This window comes from Dendrobium catenatum, unplaced genomic scaffold, assembly GCF_001605985.2.
Source record: "Dendrobium catenatum unplaced genomic scaffold, ASM160598v2 fragScaff_scaffold_542, whole genome shotgun sequence".
In the NCBI taxonomy this organism is placed as follows: domain Eukaryota; kingdom Viridiplantae; phylum Streptophyta; class Magnoliopsida; order Asparagales; family Orchidaceae; genus Dendrobium; species Dendrobium catenatum.
The window spans coordinates 3784244-3800162 of record NW_021319004.1 but is presented as its reverse complement, the minus strand read 5'-3'; the positions used below and the strand labels follow the sequence as shown (position 1 = coordinate 3800162).

The following is a 15919-nucleotide window of genomic DNA, read 5'->3' as shown; positions in this document are numbered from 1 at the left end:
TTGCTTGGCAAGAACGAGAAATATCGGTCTGTCAAGACCAATACCGAGCAATACCTAGCAAAACCGAGGTATTGCTCGGTATTCGTCTTCACATAATGGTATTTCTCTTTATTGCCGAGTAATACCTAGCAATACCCCGGCCTGCACAAATCAGCCAATACATAGCAATCCCGTGACCGGTCCGAGTCGGGTCGTCGGGCCGCACTGTAAAGAATAAGGGAATGTGGCATCATTTTACTAGCGTCCGAACGTAGAACTATGTCTGGTCACCGGACCAAATAAAAGTTCCTCATGAAGCTCAATATATCTCAGAATAATTCATATAGAACATGCTTTGTACCAAAAAAAAAAATTGATAATAAATAATATTTTTAATTTAATAAACATATTTTAAAGAGAATACAAATTATATCAGGATGTCCTGACGTGATTAGCATCAGAACCCATGAGATTAACGATTTTTTCTTTATATTAAGATTAATTCAATCATTCAATATTATATTTAAATAACACTAATCTCAATATACATTCAAAATTTATTTAGCCCATCCTAACAAAAAATTCGATCACGACATCTTGATGTTAATATTTTTCTTGGAAGACTTCGCCCCGGAGATGAAAGACGGTTTTTTCGCCCCGGAGATCGAAGACGTGTTTTTTTTTTTTTTTTTTAATCACATAAGTGAGAGAAGCGGTGGAAAACTTGGAATTGACATGAATATAATTAATTAGAAAGCAATTTTTCAAAGCTTTCTTAGGAGGGGTGGCCTTTCTTTATTGAAGTTTTTCTTAAGTTTACGTTTGTTTTGAGATGCGAGATATGGTCTAAGGGAGAAATTATTGCATGTGAAGATCGGATTGGAGAATAATTCAGATTTATTGAATATTTGCTAAGTATTTGTTATGCATATTCAAGGATTTTGTAAGTACTTGCTGAGTATTTATTGAATATTTACTAAATATTTGTTGATTTGCTGAGTATATACATGTAATAATTTCTCAGTTGATGGGGCATCGCTCATGTGTTATGATATATCATCAAAAAATTATCTTGATCAAGCACGAATCTCAAGGAAAAATCAGGTTGGAAGCTTCAGAAATTAAATCTGGGGTCATCTGAACTCTAATTTCAGCAAACTTACAGTCAAACTGAGAACGACACAAAATTCAACTTGATCTGAGCCCAAATGGGTCTGGATCGAAGACTCGAAGCACTGTTGGAAGGTTCAAACCACAATTTGGATTAATAAACGATTTCCAAACATAACATGCTTATAGTTGAATCGAGCGGCTCGATTAGACGAATCAAATGAGCCCAAGATTGCTGAATTTCAATATCATTAAGACCTTCAAATGTCTGACGAATAGTGCACGATCAAGAGATTCAATATCGGGAGTCCATCAGAACCACTTCACATTTGCCCTTGATCCTCCTATTTACGGGTCATGTCATCCTAAAAAAATTATAAATACCCCCTCATTTCTCTTGAGAGGGGACCCAAGCAAGAAGAAGAAGGAAGAAGAAGATAAGAAGAGGGAAGAAACTCCTTCTGGACCATCGCCGGAGTTCCGCCCGACGTTCAAGTGACGCCGGAATTCTGCCCAAGTGACGCCTGAGTTACATCAGACTTCCAAGTGATGCTAAAATTCTGCCTATGTGACGCAAGAATTATGCCCGACTTCCAAGTGACGTTGGAATTCTGCCCAACTCGAATACACAATTTGTTTGTAACTGAATTTCAATCCAGGAGTGAATCATTGTAATCTAATCATCCTAAATTTTAAGGGCGAGTCAGCTTCTTGTACTTCAAGCAAACACTAGTGGAATTCTTTCATACTGGGATTTTCCACGTAAAAATCCTGGTGTTCTTTCTTCTTTTGTTTGTGTACTGGATATCCATACAACACTGAGACAAAAACTTTCTAACTCTATCGCCGCGTGTATTCTAGCATGCAACAACTTAATATAAGAAAGTGATATGTAATTTATAAATATTTCCAATAACTTTGTACTTAAAATCCTGAATACTCATATGTATTAAGTGGATTTTATAGCTAAGTTTTTAAACAAGCTAGATCATGAGCTAACAAGTCGAATTAGAGCTGAATCAAGCATGGCTTATCAACTCATCGAGCTCGGACTTTGAGCTATTTATCGAACCGAGCTCGAGCCTTCTCACGAATAGACTTGACTCACTCACACCTCCACCTACTAGTAACATCGAATATTTTGCCCTAATTTTTTAAAAAATAAAATATAAGTATATAATGATGAGCGAAATTTTGAAATTATTTTATTAAACAACTTCCCTTCCAATTTCATTAATGAATATTCATAATTTTTTTTAAATAAAAAGGCTGTAAAATTATATTTTTATAGTTGATCACTGCAACATTCAATTCTTTAATTTAAGGTTATAAAGTATAACTACATCGACTATATTGTTCACGCATATATGCCTAGGAGTCTAAGTGAGCTTAGTCGGCTTGCTAGTTAACAAGCTCGTGAGGCGAGCTTATCGAGTTTCGAGCTCGAGCAAAATTTAGAGCTCGTTGGATTATCAAGCTGGAGTTTGATCCAGATGATGCTCGGCTCAATCTCTCGTAGAGCAGCTTGATTAAATGCGGAAGGTGAAGCGCGGGTGATCCAAGGAAGATGTTTGCGTGTGCGGAACCACATAAGGCGAAGCACACTATGTTTTTGTGCATGCTAACTATTAGTGCATAATAATAATCATATTTGTAAACCAGGAAATAATGATGTGGATGCTATTACGTGACTGTACACTACTCTATATATACTTCACTACAGATGATAATAAAGTTAACCTTTGCATTTTATTATTTCTGTTCTCTGTCTTTCTCTCTCTCTGCTTCTTCTTGAAATCTAGTCTAGGTTTCTTCATGGTATCAGACGGCGAAAGATCCTGATCTTCATCGCAATGTCGATCTCCGCCACCTCCAATCCTCGTGATTCCCTGGAAAATGATGGATCAAACGAAGCGATTCTATCTCCTGCTCTGAAATTTGTTGTGGCTCATCTCAAATCGATTGTATCGATTCAGCTTTCCGGAGACAACTACTCCATCTGGCGTGCTCAAATTATCAAGATATTCAAGGCAAACAAATTTGATAAGTTTCTTGAACCGCCATCTACCTAATCTACCGATACTACGTCCTCTGAGCGAAGTTCGTCAGAGAATGAGTCGGCTCAGCTCACGAATCTGATCGACCAAAACCTGTCTGTCGCGATTTGCTCAACAATTTCAGTAACCATGGAAGACAGAAGGCAAACCGACTGACCGCGGAAGGGTCGCGAGCTAGTTTTCAGTGGCATGAGCTGAGCTCGAGCTTGCCTTTTGAGCTCAACTCGAGTTCGAGCTTGGGATTTGACTCGCAAATCGAGCTCGAGTTAGACTTGACTAGAGCTCGACTCAACTCTTTTGCACTCCTAACAAAGCCTTTGCTAATGTAGATAAAAAATATAAAAAGTAAAGGAAGAAGATCAACACAAAAAAAATAAAAGAACTTTAAACATGTTTACCTAATTAATAGCTAAACCTTACTGCTATCGTCGCATATTTTATTATGGAGAATTACATCCCTAATTTCTCAGAGATATATAAAGTCTCTCTTACTCGAGCAACAGAAAAAAAAAGGAATTATGGTATCAACTGTAACAAAATCTAAGTAATGCTTCGTTATAAGATAAATATTAGACTCTACAACTTAGATTTCTTTTGTCACAACTTTCTCACTGTTTCATTAAGTAAATTTTTAATACAAAAATTTTTTAAATTAAACATTTTTAATAGTTATTTTAAAAAGCAATAAAAAAATGTCACAAATCAAGCCTTAATAATAATGCATAAAAATAATGATAGTGAGCAGACATCTAAGAATAGTACTATGTTGACTCCAAAATAAGAAAAATTATTAGGTGCGGAGTGTGCACCGTCCGCACAAACATGAGTACATAGCAGTACCCAGCAGTACCGAGTGCCGGTACCTAGAGCGGAATAAGACTTGTGCGGACGGTTCTCCCCATCCGCACTGCACCTAATAATCTCTCACAAAATAAGGCGATGGAGGATTGGTTCTCCTTCGTTACGATCAAATGGTAAATACATAAATGTTTTCATATGAACAATTGAAGAAAAGGAGCTGAGAGGAACAAAGCAACTTGGTTTAATACTTAATTTAATTAGATAAGAAGATTTATCAGTGGAGAAGATGGAGGCGAGTTCATACTCCTTGTCTATATCTTAAGGGGATGGAGCATTTATTAGGGATAGATTATATTGAAGTTACTATCATAGATGGTGGCAAATAGGCCCTACTTAATCCTAAGAGGCATGATTTTTAGAGATATGAAGTATTCATAATTGCTCCCCATAGCTATATAGGTTTTGCTTGAGACTGCTTTTTTGTTGTTTTTAAGCAACTTTTTAGAATATATTTTTTTTTTAATTTTTATACTAAAAAGTTGTTTTAAGAAGCAGTAAGAAAGCCGTCTCAAATAAAGCCTAATTCTAATAAAATAAAGTAAAATTAAAAATAGATAAGAAGAAAGATTATATTATGACATAGAAAAAACTATATGAGATGAATTATAATTTACTTATTCAAAATTATAAGGACTGATACATAATATTGAGGGAATTGTTTAACTAAGGTGACTTAGGATTTGTTTGAGACTAAATCAACTTTTTAGTGTAAAAATTTCTTAAACTTAAATTTTTTGTAAAAAAAAAGCTATTTTATAAAGCATTAAGAAAGCTGCCCCAAGAGAAGCCCTAGTCTTCCCTTATACTATGAATTTACTCATCTAAATTAAATAGGAATTTAAATATTCTCGAATATCTCTTTTTATCACTTTCATGTGTTGATTTATCAAATATCAAACCCAAGATTGAGTTTGTTTGTTTGATAGTAGTTACACATTTCAACCACAAAATATTATTTAATAACTAATTTACTTTCCAATTACCCTAAAATCTGATTTATTAGTAAAAAATCTCTCTCTCTCTCACACACACACATGCACGCACGCACACATACATGCACGCACGCACACATACATGCACATATCTATATGTGTATTCAATTCTACTTCATTTTTTAGGATAGCACCAAAATCCTTTTAAAACCTAAGGGAAGGCTTCAAGAAAGATTTGGAGGCACCCTTGCAGAATATCTATGAACGTTATATCTATTTATTAATTTTTTAATAGGATTGTGATGGACCTAAAGTTGCCACTGTAATGGGAAAGACCATAATTTACATATGATGGATATTACAAATATCAAAACATCAAAATCCATTACAAGCATATGATTGCAATGAACATTTCATCGCAAACAAACCAATATAAAAAAAAAAAAAAAATTCTTGTAATAAATTTTTAATGCAACAAAATAGTATGTTATCATAAATTTTTGTAGGGGTATCAATTTTGGGTCACGAGTTGAGTTCGGGTCGAACCGTCAAACCCGAAACTGCCCGATACTATACGGGTCAACCTGAATTAGACATGTGACCCGTTTTTACAAACGGGTAGGTTTTTAAGACCCAAACCTGACTCGCTTAAGATTTATGTCAAACCGACCTGACCTGTAAGTCAAATCCCGTAACTTTGCTTTGGGTTCGGTAGCGGAATAAATCATGTAACTCCAACGTCGGTAGCAGCAGCGACATGCGATGCAACACAGTAAAGGAGACGTGCGACATCGGTGACGGGCGATAGACGTGATAACTGAAGCAGGATCGCGGGCAGCGGCATTGCGGTCGCGGTCACTGGGTAGACGCCATACAAGAGGCAGTGGGGCAGGCTACGCGAAAGTCGACACACTAGGTAGCGGGGAAAGCAATGTGGCAGCGGCTCGATGGCTGATGCGACGTGGACAGCGAGGCAGGCTACGTGGGCAGAGCGGGCAGACGGTCATTCCGGGTCTTTTTCAGATTTTCAGGTCAACCTGAACCTATTTTTGAAACATATCAAAAGTCCTAACCCGAACTCGACCTGATTCGGGAGCAGTTGACCCGAACCCGAAATTTTCGGGTCATGTCAAATATATACACCCCTAAATTTTTTATAAATTATAGAATGTAAGTCTATTATAAAGGATTAAAATATCAACATATGACATAATACATCAGTTACAAAACAGTGATGGACTTCCTACGATCTTATATATGTTGGACAAAGTGGTCCCATCACAAGTGTAACAACCCACTTGCCATAGTCATATTCCAACATAAAAATATAGGCTAGCCTTAAGATAGTCACAAGTTTGTTGCAAATATTTTAAGGATGATCAATTTTGCACAAATTGGTCACAATTTCATCACAAAATTAAATAACTATTTCTCATATATATAAACTAATAATTAAAAAAATATTAATTATATGGAACTTAGATTATTTAAGATATTGCAATGAATATATGTAAAATAACTTGATTAAGCAATTTATTTTTCTATGTATGACCTACATAAGTTTTTTTCCAAGCCAATGAAGTATATAACATCTTTGTCAAATATCAATTCCATTTCCATGTAGTAGATATTTACACACAATACTAAGGCTTTGTTTGAGACGGCTTTTTTATTGCTTTCTAAAATGAAATTTTATAAAAAGCAGTAAAAAAACCGTCCCAAACAAAATCTAAATTATTAATGCTACGAACAATAATTATATTCAATTATATCCTCAGATTCTTCTTTGCCATCAACATCTACAATAAATGAGAAATGTAGCATTTGTCTAAGACTTGGAGGTAAAAAGTAAACGATGCCATGAAAATATCTTTGCCCTACATTATATACTTCACATAAATATCTTTGCCAATCAAGAGAGGCCGTGAAAAGTTATTCTTACATTTTGTTTGGGACGGTTTTCTTACTGTTTCTTAAAGCAACTTTTTAGTATAGAAATTAAAAATTTGTGTACTTAAAAATTGTTTTAAAAAACAGTAAGAAAACAGTCCCAAACGAAATCTTAGCCACTTCGCTTCTAAACTTATTTTTCTATGGTCTAAATGAATAATTCATAAGTAAAAGATGACATGAAAATCAAATGAAGAATATTTATCATATTATTTTAACCAAATTGATTTTTAGTATTCTGTAAATTATGGACATGCCAATCTAGCATGTTTGCTCCATCACAAAATTGCATTGATAAATAAATCAATAATTATTCATACCATCTCCTCTTAAATCTAACTCAGAAATCATAGTCCTTAAGGATCAATCTAATTCTTTTTATGGATCTGAATGACTTAATACTGTCATAAATAAGAAATAAATGACAGTTATGAAGCTCTTAACAAGGCAAAATTATTCTGTGCGGTCATCGATCAGCGTCCAGAGACGAATGAGAAAGCACGACGTCTTTTTTTGATGTGTACCGCTAAATATCGGGTGACATGATGCATTTTGATTCGCCTCTGGACCGTTCGGTGTCCGCACAGAATAATTTTTCCTTTAAGAAGCTCTTATACATCCAAGCATTCAAATTCCATTCCTTTTTTAATGTTAGTACTCCTATTGCATTCATGACTAGAGCTGAGTACGTCCTAATGTAGTTCTTCTGTATTATTGTTTGATTATTCAGTATTTCTTTATGATCATAACTTCAATATTGTCCATGAAAAATTCATTTTTGTATGGATGAATCATAATGTTATCATAAATACAAAATTTTATATCTTTGATGGCGACATAAAAATCAAATCTTTTTCTCATCCCCAATTATATTTTAGATTTATAAGTAATTTCAAGGTTAGATTAATTGCATAAGGGATTTCTTTAATTTTTTTTTTATATTTATCAATCTCCAAAAGCTAGGTTTAACCACAATAATGACAAATAAAGCGGTTGACTTCTCTCATAAGGGAGAAATTATTACGTGCGGAGTTTGAACGTAGCTCTATGTCCGGACTTCCAATTAAATGAAGACATGTATTTTTTTCTAGTGTGACCCGACAACCCGGCCGGGCCCAAAATGTGTATAAATTCTTCTTGTACACACACTTTATACTAGTTACACACATTGTATACAAGTTATACACAGTGTGTACAAATGAGTTGGGTTGTCGGGTCACGTAAAAGCTATGTGTCTTCATTTAATTGGAGTCTGAATATAAAGCTAACATCCAAACTTTGCACCTAATAATTTCTCAATAACCTCGGGCCGTGCAAAAAAATTATATTTCATCAGCAGTTTAACTTCTCTAACGGTCATCTAATCCCGTCCGTCCATTTCAAAATACAGGCCTTATGGATGTTATTTCCAAGCTGATCGAAAGATCAGTAACAGATCTTTTTTTTTTCCCCGAAATAAACGGATCAGATTTATTGAAGCTTCAATGTTAAAAAGCCCCTTTTCTCTGTCCCTCTCTTTATTTATTTAAATTTCAAACATGGCCTCTTCACTGTCCAGCTCTCTCGCGAAGTGATCTCGCACTCGATCTCTGCACTATTGCTCTTCTGCGAATCGGGTAAGACTAATACATTTTCTTTCTCTCTAAATCGCACAATTCCTTTGGCGATGTACGATCCCTTAGGGCTTCTTTTCTCCTTGTACAATGAATTTATCTAGGGTTTCCTTTTTAATAAATCGAGTGGTTCTCTGTACATGCCAGATCGGTTGCACCCTCATCTTCAGTTTTTTCTTTGCTTTTACCTTCCATTTGGAATTTATTGACGGGGATTTTACCTGATTGATCTTAGTAAACAGTACCGACTTTTAATCCATGGAGCAAAAAGAGGTTTTTCTTAGTTCAAGTAATTTGGACGTTGGATAATGGAACCAAATAAGCAGAGTTTTTGTTCTGCTGACCTTAAATTTGATTGATTCTAGTCCTTTTTGAAAGATCTCAGGTTCATGAACTTTAGATGTCTATTTTTGACACTTGTGTCATCTGCATTTGAATGAAAACCTTGATGTGCACCTAAGCGCAAATGAACTAAACAACAAAATTTTAGTGCTATCTTTAGGCATAAGCTGTTGAATCCATTTGCGATGTTTCAGCTCCTTGATTTTTTACATGTTATGCAAAATTTGGAACCATAAATGAAACCTGTTGAGGCTTTTTTTTTTACGCCAAAAGGGCACATATCGTTTATCCTTTATCTTTGATAGATGTTGAACTTGGGTGTTTTTATTATCAGCTTTCATTAGCTAACCAGAATTTGTGCCTCATTTACCTCAGTTATTTTTGTTTTTAAAATGATAGGCAGTTTTTCTTTTAAGCCACGTTTAAGGCACTATATGATTTTTTTGCAACTAGCACTTTCAGAGCTTCTTTTTTACTACTATCTGAAAAGCTTTATTGTTATTATTATCATTATCTATTATGATTATTATTATTATTATTAAATTACATCATGTAGGGTAAATAAAGAGGATTGCTTAAATGATTTAAACTATAGAAGTTAAAATTGAACAGTTGATAATTTTTATGTGTATTATTTCTCGTCTATTATGAATAGCTTCACATATGTCACATTTTAAATGTGATCTGGGAAGTACTAATGCGTTGGCCTAGTGGTAATTGCCTTGACCTCTAATACAGAGGTTGGTGGTTTTAAACCTTCCATAAAAATGTCCTTGGACATGTGTTAAAGTTTAGATCTTTCTATTCTAAATTCAGCTTAGGGCAAAACAAAACCTCCAAAACCTGTAGAATGGTTAGTTCTGGCAAGTATCATGCTTTTATTACTATTATTATTATTATTATTATTAAATAACATAATGTGGGATAAACAAAGAGGATATTTGCATAAAAGGATTTAAATAAAATTTAAAATTGAACAATTTATAATTTTTAGCTATCATCATCATATACATCTAGTACTTTTATCTCTACTATTTCTAATCTATTGTTGCAAGGTTTATACTAAAATTAAAAAAAAAAAAACATGTCCAATAATGCTTTTATGGAAGGTTTAAAATCACCGACCTCATTATTGGAGGTTAGGGCAGTTATTACAAGGCCAACACACCAGTCGTTCCAAGATCACATTTAAAATGTGTTGTGTGAAGCTATTGGTATAAACATTGTATATCTTGCATAATTTGTCCAAATTTTCTTTATATCTTTAGCTTTGGTAGCAACACCTGAATTGACAACAACAAAAACAACATCAGTCTTTGTCCCACTACATGGGGTCCGCTACATGAATCCTTTTTCTCCATTGTGTCATATTAAAAGTCAAATTCTCGTTTAAATCTAATAAAGAAATATCATGTCTAATATTTTCTAATCAAGTTTTTTTAGATCTACCTCTACCTTTCTTAACACCCGAATTGACATAAATGAATATTTATATGCTCGATTACTTGAAATTATGGACTTCTCATGGGCCAAAATGTAAGCGAAAAGGAAAGGTTTTTGATGGTTCTGCTTAGTTTCCTTCTTTTTTTTTGCTGCTTTACATTCATATTTTTTCCTTGCCGCATGGTCAGAGGATTAAATGCACAATCCCTACATACCACATATTAAAGCATATCTAAGGGCTCACATCATGATATTGGATGAAGTTTTGGATATGTATCATCATTTGATATTTTTCTTTGACAAATCTATGGGAGTCTCTATCAATGTGTCGGAGTGTTCCAATTTATCCTACTCAGCAACCTTATTATTGTCAATTTATTGTACGCGATGCAGAAACTATAGGTGCAATCTTCCTGCCTTCACGAACTTTTCTAAATTTGACCACGTGGAGTGTAAATATAGCTCATAATGGGCCCTTCACCTCGTGACCAGCTTTCAAAGATTGAAACAACCTGTGAATCCCTTCTATATGAGCTTCAGGTAATTTTTTTTACTTCTGTCATTTAAAGCTTGCATTGAAGATAACAATATTTCTTGTTTTTTTTTTCTTTATAATTTTCCATGTATAAGTACTTTTACTGTTATTCAAAACTTTCTCTCTTTTTATTCTATATGAACTTCAGGTTAACTATTAATTTTGTTAAACGTTAAATTGCTCTGAAGGGTGTACAATATGTTGACTTTTTTTTTTCTTCTATTTAGATGATATGGAATGAGGTTGGAGAATCGGATGCTGAAAGAGACAAAATGCTTCTCGAGCTAGAACAAGAGTGCCTTGAGGTATACAGGAGAAAGGTTGATTTAGCGAACCGTTCGAGGGCCTATTTGCGCCAAGCAATAGCTGATGTGGAAGCGGAGCTAGCTGCAATCTGTTCTGCTATGGGTGAGCGACCTGTTCACCTCAAGCAGGTTTGTCTTCGCTCACTTCCATTGGATCATGTTAAATTCAGTGCTTGATTGGCATCTTTCCTGTTACAACAACACTTCTATCAAAATAAATATCCCTTAATTCTCATTCTCCTTACCCTTTTTCAACAATGCTTCCATCAGATTAAGGCTTTGTTTGGGACGGCTTTCTTACTGCTTTCAAAAGCAACTTTTTAATACAAAAAATTCTTAAAAAAAAAAAAAAACTAAAAAAAAAACTTAAAAGCTGTTTCAGAAAGTAGTAAGAAAGCCATCCCAAACGAAGCCTAAATGTTCCTTAATTCTTATTTCCCCTATCCTTTTGGAGTAATTGGCGGAAGCCACATGTCTATATCATTTACAGTCTTCAGTCTAAGAAGGTATTTAGGATCCATTTGGTTGGTTGAAGTTTGAAAACAGATTTTGGAAAATAATGAATTTATTTTATTCCATTATTTAGTTCAATGAATTTAGAAATCAATATTAATTTTATTCTCGCCGAACACCTTCAACATCTCTTAAATATGATTATTCATTTTCACGCCCAAATAAACGAAAATGGAATTGTTTTGTAAACATGTTTTTTATTTGCAAGACCAATAAGCCCTCAAAAGAGTCTAAATTATCCCATAACCTGAAGCATATCTTCTTCCTAAGTGTTTAATCAAAGTTGCTGAGATTTATTATTCATCAGGACTAGTATCTATTTGTGTGTTTTGTTCTTAAAATTACTTTGTGCAGTCGAATCAAAATGCTACAAGTTTGAAAGAAGAGCTCATGGCTATCAACCCTCAATTAGAAGAGATGAGAAAGAGGAAAAGTGCTAGATTGAAACAGTTCCTTCAAATCATGGAACAAATAAGGAAGATCTCAAGTGAAATTCATCCTAATGGGCAAGCTCTGCCCAGGATTGTTGTAGATGAATCTGATCTTTCCACAAGAAAGATCGAGGAATTTCAGAGACAGTTAGAGGCGCTACAAACGGAGAAGGTAATGGCTTTTGATTGCCTTCTGTTTTCTAAATATATGATCTTCTCTAATTGCCTTCTTCTACAGGATGATCGGCTTAAGCAAGTGTTGGAACATTTAAATACTTTAAATGCATTATGTACAGTTCTTGGGGTAGATTTCAAGCGAACAGTGATTGAAGTGCACCCTAGTTTGGGTGAAGCTGAAGGGTCAAAGATAGTCAGTAATGATGTGATTGAAAGGTTGGCATCTATCATACATAAACTGAGGGACGTTAAAGTACAAAGAATGAACAAGGCAAGTAACTTTATTAGCCAAGTATTCCACTTGTGTTTCCATACTGATAGTGTTTGAGCTTCGACAGCTTCAAGATATTGCAACTACATTGCTGGAACTTTGGAATCTGATGGACACACCAATAGAAGAACAGCAGCTGTTTCAAAATGCAACAAGTAATGTTGCTGCTTCAGAGCATGAGATTACAGAGCCAAACTCTCTTTCAGCCGACTTTATAAATTTTGTGAGTTGACTACAATGGGAGATAAAAATAGACATGATTTTGATAGGAAGCACTTGAAGATCTCAAGTATTTCCTATCAATCTTCGGAATACCACGAACTGTCTCTATCAAAATCCACACAAAACCACAAAAACAGTAGATAATTTGTATTATTTGATAAAAGGGAAACGGAAACTAACAAGATACAATTGATCCTCTATTCGAGAGGAGGATCGATCTCTCCCAAATCTCTAGACGCCGCTAGAGCCCAAAGAAAAACCTAAATCTAAGAGATCTCAAATTTCAGCCAAATTCAAGATGCCCTAACCCCCTAGGAAAACAAACTATTTAATGCATACAAATCAAAAGAAAATCCCTAAACAGTCCCTACATTCAAATTTTCCTCCCAAATCTCTCAAAAAATCCTTCCTAATCAGCTCTATTTGTCCGGTGGTTATGTTCAGCAGCATATAGAGGCGGAAAAACTTCTGCCTCTGTTTCCGCGGACCGGTCCCGTGTGAACCGGCTGGACCGGTCTAACAGATTTTCCTCATTTGCATTGTTATGTTTACCAACCTTTAGGAAACAGTGATCTTATACTTTAGGAATTTATGATGCGCAGATGGAGGCAGAAGTTTTGAGGCTTGAAAAACTGAAAGGTTGCAAGATGAAAGAGCTGGTCCTAAAGAAGGCGGCCCAACTAGAAGTCATGCGCCAGAACACACATTTGGTTACACAAGGAAACTGTGAATTGGAAATTGCTATTGAAGCCATCGAAGCTGGTAAACTTTTGGCAATTTAAAGTTCTGATAATTGCATGGTTTCCCTATTTTCCTGTTTTTAATTTAATACTTTTGATTGTGATATTTTATTTTGTAGGTGCTATTGACCCCTCTCTAATCTTGGAGCAGATTGAGGCCCAGATTTCAGGCATAAAAGAGGAAGCTTTTGGTAGGAAAGAAATCCTTGAAAGGGTTGAGAAATGGATGGCTGCATGCGAAGAAGAGGCCTGGCTAGAGGAGTATAACAGGGTGAGGCATTCTTGTTGACTAGTTATACAGCCATTTTGAAATTCTTCTTCGTATAGCTGCTCAACTACATCAATTCTGTTTGCTTTTAGGATGAAAACCGTTACAGTGCTGGTAGGGGAGCCCATCTCGTACTAAAACGTGCTGAAAAAGCTCGAGCTACAGTTCAAAGGATTCCTGGTTAGCTTTCCTTTTAGTCTAATTTCAGTTTAACTATCTCAACAACTAATGCTTTTATTTGATGCTTGTTTCTATGCCTATCTCCACAACTTGTCCTAAATCATTTTTTATGATTCTTCTTAGGAATTGTCGAGGCTTTATGTTGTAAAGTCATAGCATGGGAGAAAGAAAGAGGAACTGAGTTTACGTATGATGGCGTAAGCAATTCTTACTACTTAGGCTTCATTTGGGACGATTTTTTTTCTTTTTAAAGTAATTTTTTAGTACAAAAATTTTAACTTTTGTACTAAAAAGCTGTTTAGAGAAGCAGTAAAAAAGCCATCCCAAATGAAGCCTTAACCAACAAATTTGATATTGTCTGAGAAAAGAGAGCTATGAGATACTTGTTGGTTTCCATCCCTAAATCTCATCTCCTCTTACTACAGGTCCGTCTTTTGTCAATGCTAGAAGAATATGCTTTTGTTCGCCAGGAGAAAGAGCTAGAAAAAAAGAGGCAAAGGGTAATACTACTTGTTGCCTTTGATATTCAATATGTGCATATTGCCATGCCCATTAACAAGCTCTAACGCTCTAACATAACATTTTAGGATCAGAAGAAACTGCAAAGTCAACTAATTGTTCAACAAGAGGCACTTTTTGGATCCAAGCCAAGCCCTTCCAAGCCACAAAGCGCTAAGAAATTGCCAAGAACTTCTACAGGCGGTGCAAGCCGAAGGTTATCTCTAGGGGCAGCTGCATTACAGCCAACAAAACCAGATCTTCTATGCAGCACTAAGACAACAAAGAGAGCAAACGAGTGCACTTCTGTTTCTCCTGGTTTGTTCCTTTGAACTTCTTCAAAACTTGAATTCACATTAACTTTGGCTACTGACCACACTCAACACCTGAATTCATGTAGCCAAGAAAGATTTGGATGCTGGAATTCCAGTAAAGAAACTATCTTTCAATTCAACAAATGCAAATGCTTTCCAATCTGATCATAGAAAGCCATTTGCCCCTCTGACTCCAACCAACAATCTGCCATTGACGACTCAACTAATCCACAACATAGTTTCCGAGGAACAAAACAAGACACCGAAGGCGACGCCCATTGCAACACCTAAGACTCCAGGAACAGTGTCGACTCCAATGAAGATGGCCAACACTCCTGCTCCATGTTCCGTTGCTTATGAAGAAGAAGCAAATATCGTTACAAAAGCAATTGAGGAGTATTCCTTCGAAGAAAGAAGACTTGCATTTTACCTCAGAAGACAGCAGGAAGACTTGCATTTTACTTGATTTTTTTTTCTGCTACTCTAAGTTTCTCAAGTTTTGTCTCTTTCTTCGAAGAATACGCATTGATGTACACTTTGTGCTTCCAGCAGCTCTTATTAACACTTTGTAAGCTTTAGCTGTAAAGCAGGATTAGTTATTATCTGTGGATGTCGAACCTCACTTAGAGATCAATCAACATGCATCACATCATCTTTATGCTCTGTATCGCAGCTCAGTACTGCTCGGTGATGCATTCCGGTTGGTCTCTGGACCGCGTTTCGCGTCCGGCCTCCTTACAGAATAATTTCTCGTATAGTAGGGAGCTTTCTGCTCGGTTATTTATAGCAAAGTTTTTATAAAATTATTAATATGTTTTACAAGTTAATAATTTATTTATTTATTATCAATGATTTGACATAAGTCTCTTCTACGGTTTTATTTGGGATAGTTTTAGACCACTATTTTTTTCCTGCTTTTAAGAGAATTTTCAATTTTGTACTAAAATTAATTTTACAAAGCAATAAAAAAATTGTCCCAAATAAAGCCTAAATCTCAATAAAATATTCATTCCCAACTTTATATAACTATTTAAGGAGTTTACTTGGACACAATGTTCTTGAATTTAATAGCTTGAGGAACTCCAATGTCTGATTTTCTGGACTTGATAGGCAAAGAGAAGTGTCATTCCTCTCTTTTGAATAGTTATTAGCCAAAAATAGATTTCTATCTTTTTCAA

General features: G+C 35.1%; 1 protein-coding gene across 1 annotated transcript; it reads left to right on the top strand.

Moving 5' to 3' along the window:
- Positions 1-8434: 8434 nt before the first annotated feature.
- LOC110114987 (65-kDa microtubule-associated protein 3) lies at positions 8435-15521 on the top strand. The gene is made up of 13 exons (XM_020848064.2): positions 8435-8505; positions 10681-10827; positions 11050-11256; positions 11995-12243; positions 12310-12519; positions 12587-12742; positions 13344-13503; positions 13601-13752; positions 13842-13929; positions 14053-14126; positions 14355-14429; positions 14517-14745; positions 14828-15521. Exons 2-13 carry the CDS (start codon positions 10756-10758, stop codon positions 15205-15207), a joined length of 2052 nt encoding a protein of 683 aa, XP_020703723.1. The 5' UTR covers positions 8435-8505; positions 10681-10755; the 3' UTR covers positions 15208-15521.
- Positions 15522-15919: the final 398 nt, after the last annotated feature.

Coding starts and splice junctions, on each gene's coding strand:
- LOC110114987 (XM_020848064.2), top strand. CDS start 10,756: ATGGGCCCTTCACCTCGTGACCAGCTTTCAAAGATTGAAACAACCTGT. Junction 12,520..12,586: donor AAGTACAAAGAATGAACAAG/GCAAGTAACTTT, acceptor GAGCTTCGACAG/CTTCAAGATATTGCAACTAC. Junction 14,127..14,354: donor CTGAGTTTACGTATGATGGC/GTAAGCAATTCT, acceptor CTCTTACTACAG/GTCCGTCTTTTGTCAATGCT.